This window comes from Emys orbicularis, chromosome 7 (assembly GCF_028017835.1).
Source record: "Emys orbicularis isolate rEmyOrb1 chromosome 7, rEmyOrb1.hap1, whole genome shotgun sequence".
NCBI lineage: Eukaryota > Metazoa > Chordata > Testudines > Emydidae > Emys > Emys orbicularis.
The window spans coordinates 116,320,394-116,338,348 of NC_088689.1; the positions used below are offsets into that span (position 1 = coordinate 116,320,394).

Consider the following 17,955-nt stretch of genomic DNA (forward strand, 5'->3'; position numbering starts at 1 on the left):
TTTATTGAAAAGACAAATTACAAAGGGGAATGGCAATATATCTTGCATGCTGCTCTGAGAAACAGACTACACAAGGCAATCCTTGGAATGTCTGTCTTTGATTACTCCCTGGCAGTTCTGGTTAGAACAGTAGCAGAGGGACTTACTTTGAAAGACTAATGTTACCTCTTTGATTACCGTGGAAGAGTGGGAGTGCTACTATTCAAACCTCATGGCTGATACCTACATGAGACCCCATGAAATTTGGAGCAGTCTCTACCAAACCAGGAAGGCCTTAATTACCTCTAGTTGGTGGGAATTAGTTGGCCAAGAAAAAAACAGAACAAAGTAATTTTAAAAATGGATAAAACAACAAAAAACCTGTACAAAATCTTAGTTTACTAGGCAGATTTTATACTCAACTATAACCAATAGGTCTGTCAAATAATTGCTAGAAGGGGACAAATAAGAAACTAAGATAATATTGACTTCATTACACTGAATTAATCTACCAGGAATACAGGACAATACAGACCATCCCACACAGAAGCAAACCTCTGGGAGAAATTGTGAACTACATTCTGAAAACCAGTTAAAACAATTGCCTCAGACAATTAACCTCAGTAACACATAGGAATGTTTTTAACCTACAGATAAAAATTTTTTCAAAAGCCATCTATAGAGAAGCTAGTCAAGGACTGAGCTGTGGTTTTCTTTTTTAAAATGCTGTCCTTGAGCACATGCATAGTATATTACAGTATATACTGGCATTAAACACCTCTGTTAGACAGGCTTTGCTTTGAAAGTATTGTTTCCCTTCTTTACCTGTGCCCGTTCAGATTTGGTGTTAAGTGCCAAGAGGCTGAATATAATATTGAACAGCTAATTAGTATCAGTATCTTTGCTGGGGATAGGGTTTAACTCACCTAAAACATGAAGGGAGGACTAGGGATGGAGACAGGAAGTGGAGAGTTGCAGAACCATCAATACAATATCTTAGGCTGAGTAACTGGACATAAACAAAGGGAAAGATGAACAGCCAACTTTAAAACTTGGGGCTGCAAATGGAGAAATCAGGTAACCACAGGGACTGGTCTTAGCTTCCATCCTATTTAAGATGTATTCCCTTTCCAGATCATTAGCAAAAAGCTCAACATGTTCATGATATAGAAGGTGTTAAGTACAAGTAAGACAGGATTAATCAACAGGCCTCTAAAGAGATTAGAAATAGGGAAAAAACTGACATTCAGCCTGGAAAAAAGCATGCTAATATCTCTTGGGGGAAAATATTAAAAGAAAGATCCTAGGTACTCAATAACAGGGAGAAACATGGAAAGCAGTAATGATGAGAAAGTCTATAAGTGATGGTGGACAGATGACGATCAGTGATGGTGATACAAATGACTATCCCACTTCTAGTATCTAGTGACATTGAGAGGTACATTGTTCCAGAGGCACTGTGATGAGCCCAGGGTCAGCATGTGAATTGTTTTGGGATCCTCTGGAATGGCGAGATTTATACATATTTTGATATTATTTCTGAATTTGCTATTTTTGATAAGAACAGCATTAATTGACACATGAACCCAAATGATATTTCCAGAATGATTCACTGACCAAAAGCCATGTATTAAATGTTAAGTTAAAGACTTTAAAGCTACCCCTTCCCTGCTCGCCATTGGACATGTACCTAGACTGTGTGTTTAAATGAAGAGGTATTAATGTAGGTAACATTAATTTTAGATTGGTTATTTTGGACTAACCAATCAGATTGGTCTGCTTGATGGGATCTGTCCAGGTAAAATGATAATCAAGACCTGCCTCACAATGATTTTTGGACTTGTCCAAGATACAAAGAATACTATACCTTTGTCTTGATTATTTGGACTGTAAACTCTTGAAGCAGGCACTGTCTCTTACTAGGTGTCTTTAGGTGTCTAGCACAGCAGAGCTTTGATCTTTGTTGGGGGTTCTACATGCTACTTTAATACAAATAAGCAAGAATCAGACCTAGAAACTACTAATGAAATTTTAAAAGCAATAAAAGTATCAGTTTTAGAAAGGGTGACTGTTGCCTACAAAATTTGTTTGAGAAACAAGAGTTTCTGCCTCTCACGCTGGTGTTTTGTGTTAGTTGATTGCATATATAAAGAACCTTCTACTTCAGAAAAAGCCTCCTCAACACGAAGGAGTGGTGAAGAAAAAGTTTTTTCTCTATAAACTGCATGAAATAAATATTTTGCACGTTGGTAATGGTTATTTGCTGACAGATTCAGAAGTGTTGCTTTTTTTGTTCGGGTGCTTTAACAGACTTTCCATTGCACGTCAGAGAAAAACTAGCCCAGTGAACATTTCCAATAAAGCATTTTTTGCATGTCATGTGTGCGTTTAATGGCTGTCACAAAATGATGGTTTCAATGTAGGTCAGAATACCCATCACCTTCACACGTGAGTCAACCCCAAGCCAGCTGAGCTACCAAGATACTGTATTTTAAGAGGTGTGATTTTGCAAGTTGTGCTGGAGCAGGTAGTAGTAGATGATAAGTACAAGAGAGAGAATCTAAAACTTCTTCACAGATATGGTCCCCAACTTATGTTAGAAAGTTAACATTGTTATGGGAACACCTCTGAAAGAAATGAAGGTTTCCGTCAGGTGATGCAGAGCACCAGCATTCTGACTTGCAGACAGGAGGACTGTGACTGTTGGCCAGGCAAATGCATTCAGGCACAATGCTCTGGGATAAGAAACAATGAATTGCCATCCTGAAGGTCATAAAAGCACCACTAGCTTTGGCTGTGATGGGATCCATCTGTGTTCTCTCCAGCCAAGGTGAGGGAAAGTTTAGCCCCATTTGCCCAACTTAGGGTCACATAGGCAACTTGCTGTGAGCTCATCTATGCATTTAATTTGCATAGATGAGAACGGACTGCACCCAACCTCATCTTTGATAGGGCTGGGCAGCACACAAACTACAGCTCCCAGCATGTAACAGTCCACCTTGGGCAGTCAGCTAGACTATTCAGAATGAGACAGGATTTTAAGTTGGGACCTGTAGACTCTTGATTGAAGAATAGGGTGGGTAGCTGTGCCCCACAGTACAGAGTTCAGTGGACTGTACTGTATTATGGCCTTTCCCATTAAAAGGGAGCATATTCCAGTAGGATATTTTGAAACTCCAGGGACAAAGTGGGGATGAGAAGCTCAGTCACAATTGGTACCCTGGAAGCTTATGTCAGGATGACCCATGTCAGCACAAGTGTAACACATGGTAGATTATTTAGGCAGTCAACACACCTGCATAAACGTGAGCTCACTGCGTCCATATCACCCCCGTCCTGTGCCCGTCACATGTCCGACTATCAAAGGGCAGACTAGCTGGCATCTGCTGGATTTCAAAACCCGTAACCATACAACTACATTAGACTTCCTTTGTGAGATTTTTCTTGCCTCATATCTACATTCGCACCCCGCCTGCGGTTTAGAAATCCCATTACAGTATCTTAGATTGGAAGGCGACTGCCTTGTAGCATTTGGCACCTAGATCTTAAGGTCATGAGCACATCTGAATGGCTGAGACAAGCAGCTGTGTCTTTGAGCTGGACCTTAGAGTGCCCCTTTCATACCCATATCAACCCACCTCTCCCGCATATTGAGAAAAGCTCCTCGTCCGGTCCCATTTTAAGATGTGCTCTGTTTGCCCCATATTTATTTCCTTCCCTTGCCACTTCCTTCTTCTCTCCATTTCTAGCAGTGGTCCCCCTCAATTGGTTGGTTTTATTTCAAATGCCAACTAGGCTTTTTTAAAAGCACGTTTGCTGTTTTTAACCATGTTGCACAAGCATCCCTAGCCCTTTAGTAGGAGGAGCTCCTTAAAAAATAAAATATTCAAGCCAAGCACGCTGCAAGAATATGCTCAGTCACAAGGATTGGGACGGTTACCAAACCTGCATATTGACACTGGATCAGCTGTCCGTTTCTGCAGAATTCAGTGATGATCAGACAGTATTCTGTTTCATAACAGTCATTTGCCGTGAAACAAGAAATATCATATGATACACGGGGGGGGAGAGGGGGTCATGTGGTTTGTTTCATGAACATTGGATTCAATAAACACAGCCTTAGAAGCAAAATTTACATCAATGAAATGCAACACATCCCCAAAATGCAGCCACTCATGGCCACACAATTAACTGAATCACGACTCCTTTCCAACACCAGGGGCAACCTGATTGTGATTAATTGCTATAGCCACAGAATGAATAAGAAACCCAACACATTTATATACTGCGTACATTTAACATCCACAACAGGAGATATTCAGCTGCACCACACAAGACAATGGAGAGACTTTCCTTTGAGCATTTGCCACAAACCATTCATAATAACTTTCAAAGTTTACTGAGCCAACTGAAAAGTTAGAGGCTGCTTCTGTTAAATGATATAGACACACACAAGGAGAAGGAAAATCCTTTTTTTCCCCCCTGTAGGGTTTGAAGCTAAAGGTTCACAAGTCCAAACTCCTGCAGTGAACTGAGGAAAATCTGCATTTCCGCAGTAGATGATTTCCATGCAGGTATCAGAGCTGAGCGAGCCACACAGAACACAGCACCTTTCAGCTGTCTCCAGGGTTTACTGCACTTTGACACATAGCAAGAGGCTGGGTTAGTTTCCAGGGGATTGGAAAGGAGAGGAATCCAGTACAGGTCACCATCCTTATTCAAAGAGAATCAGCCTGATAGATTCATCTGAAGCTAATGCAAATAGTCTATATAAAACTGTCACAGGGGAAAGTGTTCCATAAATCTTTGCTAAAAACCTGTGAAATCTTTGCTAAAAGCATAGTTTCTCCTTGCTTTTGAGAGCCACTAACCCCTCTTCTTCAAGAAGAAACAAGGAACCCACTGACCAAATAAGAACCCCACCTTCACCTTTACCCTATTAATGCAAATTATATTTGGTGAAAACAGGCTTGGATTACATAGCTACTGAACAGTTTAACACCAAATGGCTTAAAAGAACAGTGGTTTCCCCCCCCCCCCAAAACTATCTATAGAATGTTCTATCAAACATTTTGCAGGCAAAAGGGACTAAAGCCACATCCAAATGACTTAATATACTAGCACAATAGGGTCCTGGCCCATGACTACCCCTCCTAGGAGCTACTGGAGTACAAACCAGAAGGGACCATTATATCATCTAGTCTAACCACCTGTATAACACAGGCCATTACATGGGTAACTATGTGAAATGTATTAAGCCCAATAATTCGTATTTGGCTGAAGTATTACTTCCAGAAAGGAATCCAATATTGACTTGATAACAAACATCAAGAGATGGAGAATCCACCACTTCCCTTGGTAGTTTGTTTCAGTGGTTAATCACACTCACTGTTAAAAATTTGTGTCTAATTTCTAATTTGAATTTGTCTGGCTTCAGCTTACAGCAACTGGATTTTTGTTGTAGCTTTCTCTGCTCCATTAAAGAACCCTTGATACCTGGTATCTTCTCCCTAAGGAAGTACTTACACACTTTAAGTCTCCTCTCAATTTTCTTTCTGATAAACTAAACCGAGCTCTTTAGTCTTTCACTATAAAGCATTTTGTTCAACCCTCAAATAGTTTTTGTGGCTCTTTTTTGTACCCTCTCCAATTTTTTACCATTCTTTTAAAAATGTGGACACCAGAATTGAATAATAATAATAATAAATAATAAACTATCAGAATGATTCACCTAGTGTGCAACAAGCAAGCAACCAAACAAAAAACAAACAAAACCAACCCCACTCTCCTCCCCACAACTCTCACAACTTAATAGTTTAATTCAATTTCAGGCACCCTGAAGAGAGGTGAAACTTAGATGCATCTTAGTGTCTGATGGATTCTCTGGAACCTAACAATAAAAAATGCAGCTGGCCAAAATGGAAGAAGCTTGACAGATGGAATTACAGAGCTAGGGTAACTGCAATAGTGTGTACAAGTGGTTCTTAATATGTTTCATGCCTCAGCAATGGGGGATAGCAAGCAGCTTAGTTAACAATTTAAACCAACTATCTGCCCTTTGCAGACTAATGCGGAATCACATGGCAGGTTGTAAACTTTACTGACTGAGGTCTTATTTTAGAGCAAACTGAAGAATTACAGCATCACAAAGGGCAGTAAAGGCTCAGCCAACTTAAACACAATAACCTGCTTAACTACATGTGGGCCTGTGCACACTGAATCAGCACAAAGGATTGCCAAGTGGAAAAACCTAGAATGCCAGGGACCAGCTGAAGGCAGTTTGTGTCTGGTTCTCACTTTTCAAAGGCTTATCAGGTTTTGCTCACGTCTTTATGTGTATGTTTGTCACTCTTTCTGGGAACACATTAATCTATTCAGTTAACTGTTAACCAGACTTGCCCTGAAGTCACAGCTGTTCGTATTGTTAACCAAGAAACCGGAAAGATGAACATTCGTGCTTCTCACATCAAATAGCTTGGCTTCTGTTCCCAGACTTGATAATTATAGGCTCTATTATATGCTCTGTTTGCACGCTCATGTGGTAAGAAGTATTATCAAAACCTATTTAACAAACACTGTATGCAAAGTGTGTTGGTTCAAACTCACTCTCCTTTCTGAAGATTGAGATCCCAATGAGACAGTGCCTTTGGCATTAGAAGGACAGAATGTTTTCTGGACCACACCCTTAAAGCACAGTTTTGACAGACCTCCAAGTAAATTTACAAGTACAAACTCCGGGAGATCCCATTAATTAGTAGGGTGAGAAACTCTCAGGAAAACATCAGTCATGGTTTAACAACAACCAAACAGTTAATTTAAAGTAAACCTGGCAAAAACTCAAAGGCTTATGTTGAGCTGGTAGAAACTAACTCCCCCCTCCATATACAGCTAAATGTTAATCAATGAAGACTGGTTTCATGAGAAATTGTTCAATGATGAACTTGACACGCAGGGATGTTTCCAAAAGGAAAGTCCCTTCAGCTACTGAGAAAAAGATTACCTCTCTGGCCTGGAATCAGCAGATCTTTTACTCCAATGTCAGAGAGAAATGACTAAGTGGAAGTTAGCTTGTCTTGGTTATCCTGGTGGGATACCACTATGAACTATTACAAAACTTCTGTGCTAGTTTTATGAAGGTGTACTTGCAAAAAAGCTCACCCCCACCTCATCTAGCCAGACTGTACTTCAAGGCATCCGTATTTCACACTTTTAAAAATAAACTGCATAGCTAACATAAGCACTGAGTCAAGTACAGAAACAAACCCTTTATGTTCTCCCTAGCCAGGCTGTAAGGGCTTTCAGCACAGAATAAAGTAAAATTTTTTTTTTTTTTTTAAACAAACAACTCTTTCTGATACTTCTAAGAAATCCTTTGGTATTTCCTTGTCTGCTAAAAATCCATCATTCTGTGTCCTTAGTAATACCATTAGTCCCATGGAACCTAACATTTGTTAATTAAAATATTTCTGGGTTGAATGTGTTCTGTAGTCTGAATTAAGCCCATAAGGAATATCTGCTGAATGCCCAACTAGCCATTTTTCAGCATAGCTTTACACTTCACCTTTAACCACTGCAAGTGCAGAGGGAACACCATCACAGTAGCAATCCCAGCTACATATTCTGCAAACACACACACACACACACACACACACACGGAGAGCACACTTATGTTACTGATGCTCCCCTGCAGGGCTATACTCTGAACTGGAAACACTGTGCCCCTAACAACAAATCTGATTAAGGAGACTCTCGGGGAGGGACCTAATTGTTTAGTAACAGATCCACTTATGGTATTTTCCCCCCACAAACAATACAATGAAATCAGGTGGGAGAGCTAAGCCACTTGTTTCTGGAAGACCCCTTGTATTAGACACGCAGTCCCAAATGCGGCATTTAAAAGCTTGACAATCTCCAATTTAAACAGGCAAATAATTCACACGAGACACTAAAGGTAAAAAAGAAGCACAGGGGCAATGAGGTGAACTGAGATGACGGGGAAGTCAACATGGCAACAATGGTGACTCATCAGTAGGCATGTGCCTGTTCAGTTTGGGGGTTAAAATTCCTGCAAACATGGAGCAGATGGCTCTAAAAGCGTGGGAGACTTGGGGCTCTGACTTACTTTCGACACGGGGCTTTTATTTGAGTTCCTCTCCACAGGCATAAGAGCGTTCACCCATGCACACAACAGGTCACATATGTGATCCATGTAACGCTCTTATATGGAAACGCATGTATCCCGCTTCCTTAGAGAGCCATGAGGAGGTGTGAGAAACACGGAAGTCTACGGACTCCAAAGAAGGTGTAAGATCTTCTTGAGAGACAGGGGAATTAAAGAAAACCATAGCAACAAGTCAGTCCACCTACCCAAACCACCCACCCACCACCAGTTTCATTTGCTGACGCACTTCAAAAACAAGCTGGCTCCTACCAGCTCTGGAAGGTGAGCAAGCCCTGAGAGCTCATTAAATTCCCTTCTCAGCTACTCTTGTATGCCTGCAGCTAGTGAGCAAGTAGGATATAAATAGAAGTTATATAACATCTCTTTGTTGATTCCTGTGCTTACCAAAAAAAAAAAAACCAACACACACACACACAACCCTGCAGCATGACCTTGTTTTTCTGAATAGCTTGCCTCTGCCTGCTTGCTGAGGACTTTAATCCTGTTAGGGATCATCTTAAAAGTTTAAACAACAGGATATAGATTTCACAGACAGGGGAATACAGGCAATATATTAAGCATTAGCGAGTTACTTTCTCGATTCCTTATAATTTTAGAATGACATCTACTGATTGTTGAACTGACCCAGAGCGTCTCCAAGATAGATATATGAGACCATGCAGTTCTAAATAATACACTATATAGGTCTACAGAGATCATACCATGGTGAGGAGATTTAACATTCAGGCTCTGATATAGTTCCCCATCCTCATTTTTCACCCACATAAATGCTATATTACAAAGGGCAGAGTCAGTGATGCTAGGCTCCAGGAAGCTGCTGTCTTGATTATGGATGCTTGATTACTTGCAAAACGCAATACATCAATAACAGAGTGGAAAGCGTCCACAAGTTCAATACCCTCTTCCATTACTATACTGCCTTCTTACCCACCCCGTTCACAAGCTGAGCACTCCTATCTGGTAGCTTTATCTCGTCCAGCGATAAAGAAATTCTTTTAATCAAACAAGAGCAGGAATGATTTCGTAGCAGCTATTCAATCTTCAGTTCCCAGTGCAGTAATGTTATCAGTTATCATTTATACTATAGTGGTGTCTAAAGGCCCAGTGTGATAGATAGTATGTGTATGCACACGCGTACATACTTATACATATATGACAGTCCCTGCCCCAGACAGCTTGCAGTGTAAAATCTCCTTGCCCACATGATAATCAGGGATATGGTGCAACATGTGTTGACTTAATGATGATTTACAGTGTGACCAGATCAATTGGGATACATCCTGCAACATTTACACAATACATAGATCATTGATATAGTACCCACTGGCATAAGAGACGAATTATAGACAAAGAAGAGGACAAGACTGCTGCTCTAAGGAGATTACAATTGATGGCATGGATGTTTGCTGAGAATTATGCTACCTCTCTTTGTAGGGAAAGTTTTGAAGCAGCAGTTTTGTTTGGAGTGTCACCAAAGCCAACAGTGACATTCTTTGGAGTACTGTACCTGGAAAAAGTTTCTAATAATTTCATGATGAAAGATGTAGATGACCAGCTCGTATGGACAACACGGGATGATAGTATTAGTTTTCTAAACAGAAGTTGCATCTGTCTTGATAATATTATTTTTCAGATTTAACCCTATACCAAAAAAAATTGGTTATTGATTTATATAAATACCCCCGCACGCACATTTTATTTACACGCACACAAACGCGAAGACAAATGTATACTACACATATGAAGAAAGAAAACAACCAGTTTTTCTACAGTTAAAGCATTAGTGATCCTGAACCGTTGGTCAGAAAGAAAAATCTGACAATTCCTACTTGCAAGAGTTTAGTGGTCCAGAAAGCATTTGTAATGGTCCACCAACATACTTCATTTGACAACTTTCAAGACACTGGACCACAAAGCAGTTGGTATCACCTAGATATTTCGTGTGTGCACATGCAATTGAATGTTGAGTAGTTTTGTAATAGTAGCTTTTAAACACACAAAATACATCTTCCATATTTTAATAAACTGGACAATGCCCATTTTAAAAAAATCCACATCACTCTGATCAGTACTCCTTAGTCAGAAGGTACAGAACAGGTGGCTGCTTAGAGTAGCAAAATATTAGGAGCAGCAAACCAGTCACTGTGGACTGGGAAGGGATGGCAGTTTGCTTAGGGCACTAGAATCCCTAGAAAGGTCCTGATTTTGCATATCCCTTCACTGCCTGAACTCTGACCAATTTTCAGGGTTAATTTCAAATCACCTGGTGTGCACTCTGAAGCCAGGTTGACCTAAATTCTGCAAGCAAGGCCTCTGGCTCCTGCAGCATTCCAGTGCAGCTGTCTAGAGATTCTACCTCTGCTTCAAGTACATTTAGAGGATGGAATTTTTCATTGAAGTATATATGAAAGATTAATCTTATAAATATGTTACTAATCTCAACTTTGCACTACCACTTGATTTTGTACATTTCAACGTGCTGCAGAATTTTATATGGAAAATAAATAGCAATTATGATGGCTGTGAAGCTGAGGGTTTTGGCAGTTGGGTAGGACACAGTTGGAGGTTCTGGCACTAAGGAACGTGAGGGGAGTGGTTTAGTAGCATAGAGTAAGTAGATTTCTGACATTTCATTTCAAAGTTATTCATCCCAGTGGGATGAATGGTGCAGTTCACATCTCTCAGAGTTACTGTTTCAGGTTGTCTGCAGACTCAGGGACCACATCTGTTTACATCTGCAAGGGGCACTGCCAATATCTCACAGACAACTAGATCTGAAAAGAGCTATGACTCTCCACCCAACAAATGCTATTGATAGCTGGGATGCCCATATCCTTTTGGGTGTAGATTTACTAGTCCTGGTTGGCTGCTGGCCTGAGAAGTCAGGTTAGAACTGAAGGAGCAATAGATTGGAAAGGCAATGTAGTAGGTCAGAATGGTGTGTTTTTAAAATGGTATGCCACCTACCATGTCTAGATACTGATGTTTTGAACTCCTGGGTAATTACAACATCAGATGACTTTTGAATTTGGCACCTGTGATTTTTCAAGGTTACCACTGGTTCTTTTTAGCACTGATCCAGGTCATGAAAAGTTTTTCTTCTCTTAATACCAACTATGTCAAAATGGCACCTTTTTACTTAGCAGATCTGCTCCCCTTGTGCATTCAAAGTCCTTGCGACTTTAATGTCACCAACATTTCCTCTTTAAATGTTTTTTTTACACCTGTGCACTGCCAACACAGCTGAGAAAGAATGATCTCAACTACTCCTTCTTGTGCATCGACTGCACAATTTTTTTACTGAGCTCCTCTCCATTGCCTTTGAAGGCAATGGGGCACACCATGGTCCCAAACCATAATCTGCCCTGAAGGATCTTTCTTACTGGTGTGGATACATAAGAAGGAAAGAAGCCAACACGTCTCTCAGGTCCCAGATAATTTTGCAGGGCTGGCACGTATAACGAGCTGATGTGATATGGAAATTAAGACACAAATATGGAACACCACAATGCCATTTTTACAGTCACATTTCAGAGAAGAATCACAATTACGCTGTAAGCGCCAGACCTTAGCCCAGAGCAGTTTTTTATTCTTGCTGCTTCATTAACTTTTGCCTGCATGCTGTAATCATAACTGTGGCACCAGCTCCCAGGGCTAGTAGTATGGCGCTACAGCACATGCTCTTCAGGGTGCTGTTGCTAGAGGATATTCCCTGCTCGTCTCTTCCCAGATCTGTCTCTCACATCTCCACCATAGAGTTCCACACAGAGTTCCGCTGCAAGATGACTTCTTAGCCCCTGAAAGCAGTTCCATACGTGACAGGGACGTAGAAGAACCCTCTTTCCCCTCTCCTAAGCAGCCTCAGTTCCACCCCTTCCTATTCCAAACGCAAGCAGTCACTGAGAAATGAGTAGTAGGGGGCAGGGACTAATGGAAATTAAAAGTAATATTCAGAGTGCGATCATTAATGCATGTGGGGAATCAACTTCTCATCTGCATATAATGAACTTTGGTTTGATTATCAATCCCCTTTGCCATGTAATTTCTATTTGCATCCTTATCAGGAGTGGGGAAAGAAGAATTATGGCTTGGGGTTGTTTCACCTGTAAGAGTATATGCAATAAAACAGATATACTAGTCCCGAGGACTGGTACCATATTAAGCTCTTGTGGGATTTTAGTACATACTTCACCAAAAGGAAGTCAGTCTCATCACTTTATTTGATCTTGACAACGCTACTTGGGAGTGGCCGTGGGAAACCTATTTTTCATGTAATCTAACTTTTGAGAAGATCCCTAATTAAGTGAGCTGACCAAAATTGCCATGGAGAAGAGGAAGTTATGTAAGGGAGTTTACTCATCATTAACTTTCACAGATCCAGGAAACCTGAAACTCCAGGAGGTGAAACAGCATATATGGGGCACATAATTTTTATTTGGCAGACGAGAGACGTCCTATAGAAGAAGTCTTTAGCAATTTCCTCCACTGTCATTCACTTGCCGAGTTTACGTTAACTGAAGCAAATTCACAGTGTTGAAGTTTATATATGCAATAGACTACCCTCTGATCTGCTCTAAAGGAGAGAAGTATGCTCTAAATTAAGCTTGCCTACAAGCAAAAATCACAAAGCAAAATTGTGCAAAGCAAGCCAAAGAAAACAATGTATGTAGCAACAGGTGCCACACACAGGCCAGCAGCACTACAGAAAGAGTGTGTATGAACCTTCTTTTACATAACACAGCTCTGAAGGTGATTTCTGAAACAGCACCTATCCACGCATTTCTCAGGAGTTTTTGCCATCTCTCGGAAAGCACCGGGGGAGAATGACTGGTTCCAGCTTTCTGTGGGTAGACACACTAGGAGTTACATAAAATATAAGGGAGCTTATATAATTTTCAGTTCAGTGAGCAATAACATTTGTCAAGTTAATTTATTGCCTTTTCTGACCTTCGATTCAAACTCGTCTGTGCTATTATAAATTGCCAGGGTGCTAAATCAGGGGTGAGCTTCCATAGCAAATTTGATCTCTCACTCCAATAGGAACAATAAGCTAATTTAAAAAATAAACAGTTTCTTAGAAATTTCTATTAGCTTGCTCGGCAGTAGAAATACTGAAAATGCTCACGTGTATTCTAGAAATCAGAACTAACCTAATCTGGATTAGGAAAATCCATCTTGATCGTTTAATGCTTCAATGAAGCAGAAAGTCATTTCCACAGTTAAAACAACCTTTCTATTAGAATAATAATGAAATAATTAACACTCATTCATCACCATTATAAAACATGCAGCAACACTGAAGCCAGTGTGCTCAAATATCTACTAACAAAGAGTTAGCAGCAACAACTATTTAAGTTATCCTTGTCCAATAACACAGTGCTCTCTTCTCCCATTAAGGCACATGGGAGTTACCCGGGAACTCCCATTATTAACTTTAACAGGAGCATCATCACATGTTAAGCCGCTGTGTGTCAGTGGAAACTTTTTGCTTCAGTGCACTCTGTGCTCATTTCCCATGTAAAAACCTATGGTAAGAAAACACCATGCAAGAACGAAGCATTTCAGATCTCATTGCCAAGAAAGTCATTTTGCGTAACCCATTTTGCCAGTATCCCAATAGTTTCCTCATTCTCAATTTGAATGCAGTAAAAACATCTACAGAGTGTAGTGTGAGCTTGTTGAGAATACCATAGTTAAATAAGAGCTGCTAATAATAAATATACATTTGTCATGAATGAAGATAATCAATTTGTGTAGAATTGCAAGGCAAAGAATTTTGGTAGGTGGAGTTTCTGAAAGTTAAAATTAGAAGTACATGTGCACCGATAGTCTGTGATACAAGATTAACAAAGCTCAGAGTCACTATTCTAATGGCAGTTTGTTAAAATTACAGTAGGATCTCCGTAAATCCACACTAAAGACTGGGACACCTATTATGAAGTTCTCACTAAATTTGCAAAATTGAAGAAGTGAATAAAAAAGCAGAGGGCGGCAAAGATAGCGCACCGCCAAATGTACTTTGTTCATTTTGACAAGTGTATCTGGGTTTTCATAATACCTCATAATAGACTAGTAATGTTCTGCAGCATGTTTTGTACAAGTAATGAAGTCTTAGCAATAGGAAACGTCACACTGCCGTACTCTGCTATTAAATCTTTCCTATGCAGAAGGGAGAGATTCTTTTTAAAAATGTGAATTGAAAGCAGTGTGGATGAATGGACTACCAAATGCAGACCTTCTGTAACAAAGTCTCAAGCAGCTTCGTTTCACCTGCTCACCACCTTAACCTTCTAGTTTTCTCAGCAACTAGATACAACATTGTCCCCAGGTGTGAAGGGGAAGCATGGTTATACTAACCTCACCCAGAAAGGAGACCAATTTAACTGAGTCATATTTTAGTAATTACTTTGTGGGAGGGAGAAGTGAAATCATGATTTTACTACATCAACCTTCAAGTTCATTTTGATTTGTAAATTCTGAGCCAGCTGTTCTCCCAGAAATTAAGCTCAGTCGTCGGCATTTTTCTACATTAAATTTTGATGCTTTAATGACTCAGGTAGTGCTGAAAGATTAGAAAGAGCTGAAGTACAGATGTTCTTTATTTATACTGAAGCGGCACCTTGAGGCCCTGATCAGAGAGCCCCATTGTGCGAGGCACTGAGCAAAGCAAGAACACTCCCTGCTCCACAGAGCTCACAATCTAAACTAACAAGTGGGGGTGGGAGGGAACTGCCAAGATGGGGACCTTTGCATACGTTGCCACATTTTTCACTTTGGCACTCTGCCTTTTGGGCTGTGGGAATCCTTGGCGAGTAGTTCATCTGTGGCACAACTACTTCACAGGGTACTTTCAGCATAGTCCCATTCGTAGTTTGGGGCATGAGTAATAGCTCCTGGGCGTGCCTGTGTCCTTGTATTCTGTACAGCACTAGCTGTAGGTTTCAGTGAATGATGTGGTGCATAAAACCTCGTGTAATTCTGTACATAGAATCAATTCATCTGAACTAAAAAAAAACCCAAAAGCCAAACCGCACCCCCACTAAGAGGAGATATTTTCTACGGTTGCATTGGTGCACGTAGACACACGTATGCTCTCTCTCTGAACTGCTGTTGGCTACACAGATCATTTTCTTAAAGGTAGGGACACTCCCTGAGCACTTACCCGTAGAGCTGGAGAAGATGGAAAAAGTTAGTCTAATTTGCTGGAAGTAGCATCTTAAAAGGCAAGATCATGACAGAAATTGGCAGAGTTATAAGGTACGGATGTGAAAGTGTTAGGAGGTTTTACTAAAACTGCTCCACGCCAACAATTTCTTCCTCAGCAAATACTTAATTTACAATCCCCGCACATGTGCAGTGATACACATCAAGTGGAAACTAGGGAGTCTTCCTTTTTGGTTAAAAATGTCTCCTTGGAGATGGATGGAAGATTTCCCTACTATATGTAAATCAGAGTTAGAAAGGGATCCCTTGGATCATCTAGTCAAAATAAACTGGGAGGTGGCCCTATTCAGTCCATAGGCTTCAATTTCCAGAATAAGCTAAGGAATATAGATTTATCCTTGCTGGACTGGAACAAAATTTGATTTACCCACCAATATGACATGGGAAGATACCTGTGCATTGCTAGGAAGATGAAGGCTCAGATTTAACACTTGAGAAGATAAATTTCACCCTGCAATAGTATTGCTGTTATTAAAAATTTAAGTTGGTGTGGGGCTCTTTATCCTTTGTCTCAGGCAGAGTAAGCTAAATGTTGATGAACGAGCGCATTCCATGTCCTCTTGCTCATACATATAGCAACAGAGTGCGGAGTGCGGAGTCTGAAATTTGGAAGGAGCCACGCAGGTTCTCCCCATACTACTAGAATATACCATATTAGAAGGTTGACGTTGCACAGTGACGTTGTGTATAACGATGCTGGCTGAGTATCACGTAGTGAGGTAACATCACAAAGCAACATCAGTTCGTCACACTGAGTTGTGGGTCTCTGACTCCATACAATGATGGATATAACTATTAGTTCTTCAGGATTTAATACAACTGCTAACTCCCAGACACCAGTGCCCTTTAGAGTCCTTTATTCTATTTCTTTTCCTGCCAGAGCACATGGTGTAACAAGTGCATATTCTTTTTGTTAATAATAATGGAAATAAACACTTTTAGATAATCTGGTCATAGAAAGTCTGATGTCTTCTGCACAGCTTGAGAGCTTGTGGCTTTTAGCAAAGCCTGGCATTCTCCCCCTCCACTTGCAAAAATCTGAGCTAAATTCATCTTGATATAATTCCATTGATTTCAAATGAATGATATGAAAACTTGTGTGTGAATTATAACAAGTCAGCTTGTCTATCATCATCATCAAGCATTAGTTAAAGAAGTGCTGAAAGGGACCAATCAGAATCAGGGCCCCATTGTGCTGGGCGCTGTGCAAACACACAGAAAAAATATTCCCTGTCCTGGAAATCTCACAATCTATAAGGCAGACAAACAAAACATTGGGGGAGTGGATGTAACATTCTGGAGATAATATTTCTAAAATTCATGCACTACAGCTGTGACATTAAGCTAGAAACCTAAACATGTCAATTACCGTAAGTGTTGAGAAATACTTAATTGATATTTAATTCTCTAAAAGAAAAAAAAGTATATTGTTTAAAAATAACTGCACTATCAAGTTACTGATAATTTTATTCAGACACAGAATAGAAAGAAATTAAATTATTGTACATATTGGGAAAAACCCATTCTGGACTATTTATACAATATACACACATACCAACATTTCTCAAAAAACTCTGCACTTTCCAAGCAATTTTCAGAAGCCCAAATACAGGTGCATTAAGTCCTATACAGACTGATCCTGCTTAAAACGTAGAGTCAATGATAAGGCATCACATATTCTGTGATAGCCTTTGCAGGCTCGTTTAGCCACAGCAATGCATTGGTTCATGTGTGGAAGAACAAAAGTAATTGTGGTTTTGACACATGGCTTTTTTATTGTATGCCCATCAAACCGCAAACAAACCCTAAACTGGTAGGTCTAGACAGCTGGCACAAACTTCTAATTCAGTCAATAAAAGCAAACTAAATTTAAAGACATGTAAGCCAATGACAGCAACGCTGTCAGGGAATTAACTACAACCTGGGGCTTATCGCAAAGTAAAGTGTCTTCCAATTTTAAGCCAGATAAAAACAAAAGCTTAGTCCTGAAAACTCTTACACACTTGCTTAATTTTACTCATGCAAGTAGTCCCACTGACTATATTATACTGCCTATACTGCCTTAATAACCTCAAATCCGAGCTTCCACACAAAGCCAACGTTTAGACGTCAGTGATACCTAGCTACTTTTAAGTTAAAGTACCTGGGTAAAGACATATTACCTTGAAATATTGCAATACTCAAAAATACACAATATACAGAGAGCACTGACACTTCCCAGTACTTCAGGTCTAAGATTATCTAGTCACAGCTCAAAGCAACAGTCAATTTCTTGGGATTTTAGAAAAGGAATTTCAAATGATGATGTTTTTAGTAATCAGCTCATTGTTATCCATTTCCTTACCTGTATAGTAGTGTTGCCACCTTCCAGAAGGGCAATGGCTAGCAGAATACTTTCATGAAAAACTCTATCACTGGTGGCATTCATGATGAGGTCTATGACGAGGTTGGATGCACCTTCCTTATCCAAATGACACTGGACATCGGCCAAACTCATTTCACCTCGACTCATTGAACTGGATCCGGAGCTCCCTCCTATAAAGGTAAATCACAATGAATAGCTTGACACT

General features: G+C 40.1%; 1 protein-coding gene across 1 annotated transcript in view; it reads right to left on the minus strand.

Moving 5' to 3' along the window:
• ITPR1 (inositol 1,4,5-trisphosphate receptor type 1) overlaps positions 1-17,955 on the minus strand; it is a 249,083-nt gene that overhangs the window by 60,839 nt on the left and 170,289 nt on the right. Inside the window, exon 43 of the mRNA XM_065407748.1 lies at positions 17,730-17,920. Within this exon, the coding sequence (XP_065263820.1) occupies positions 17,730-17,920 (191 nt within the window). The remainder of the gene's footprint in view (positions 1-17,729; positions 17,921-17,955) is intronic.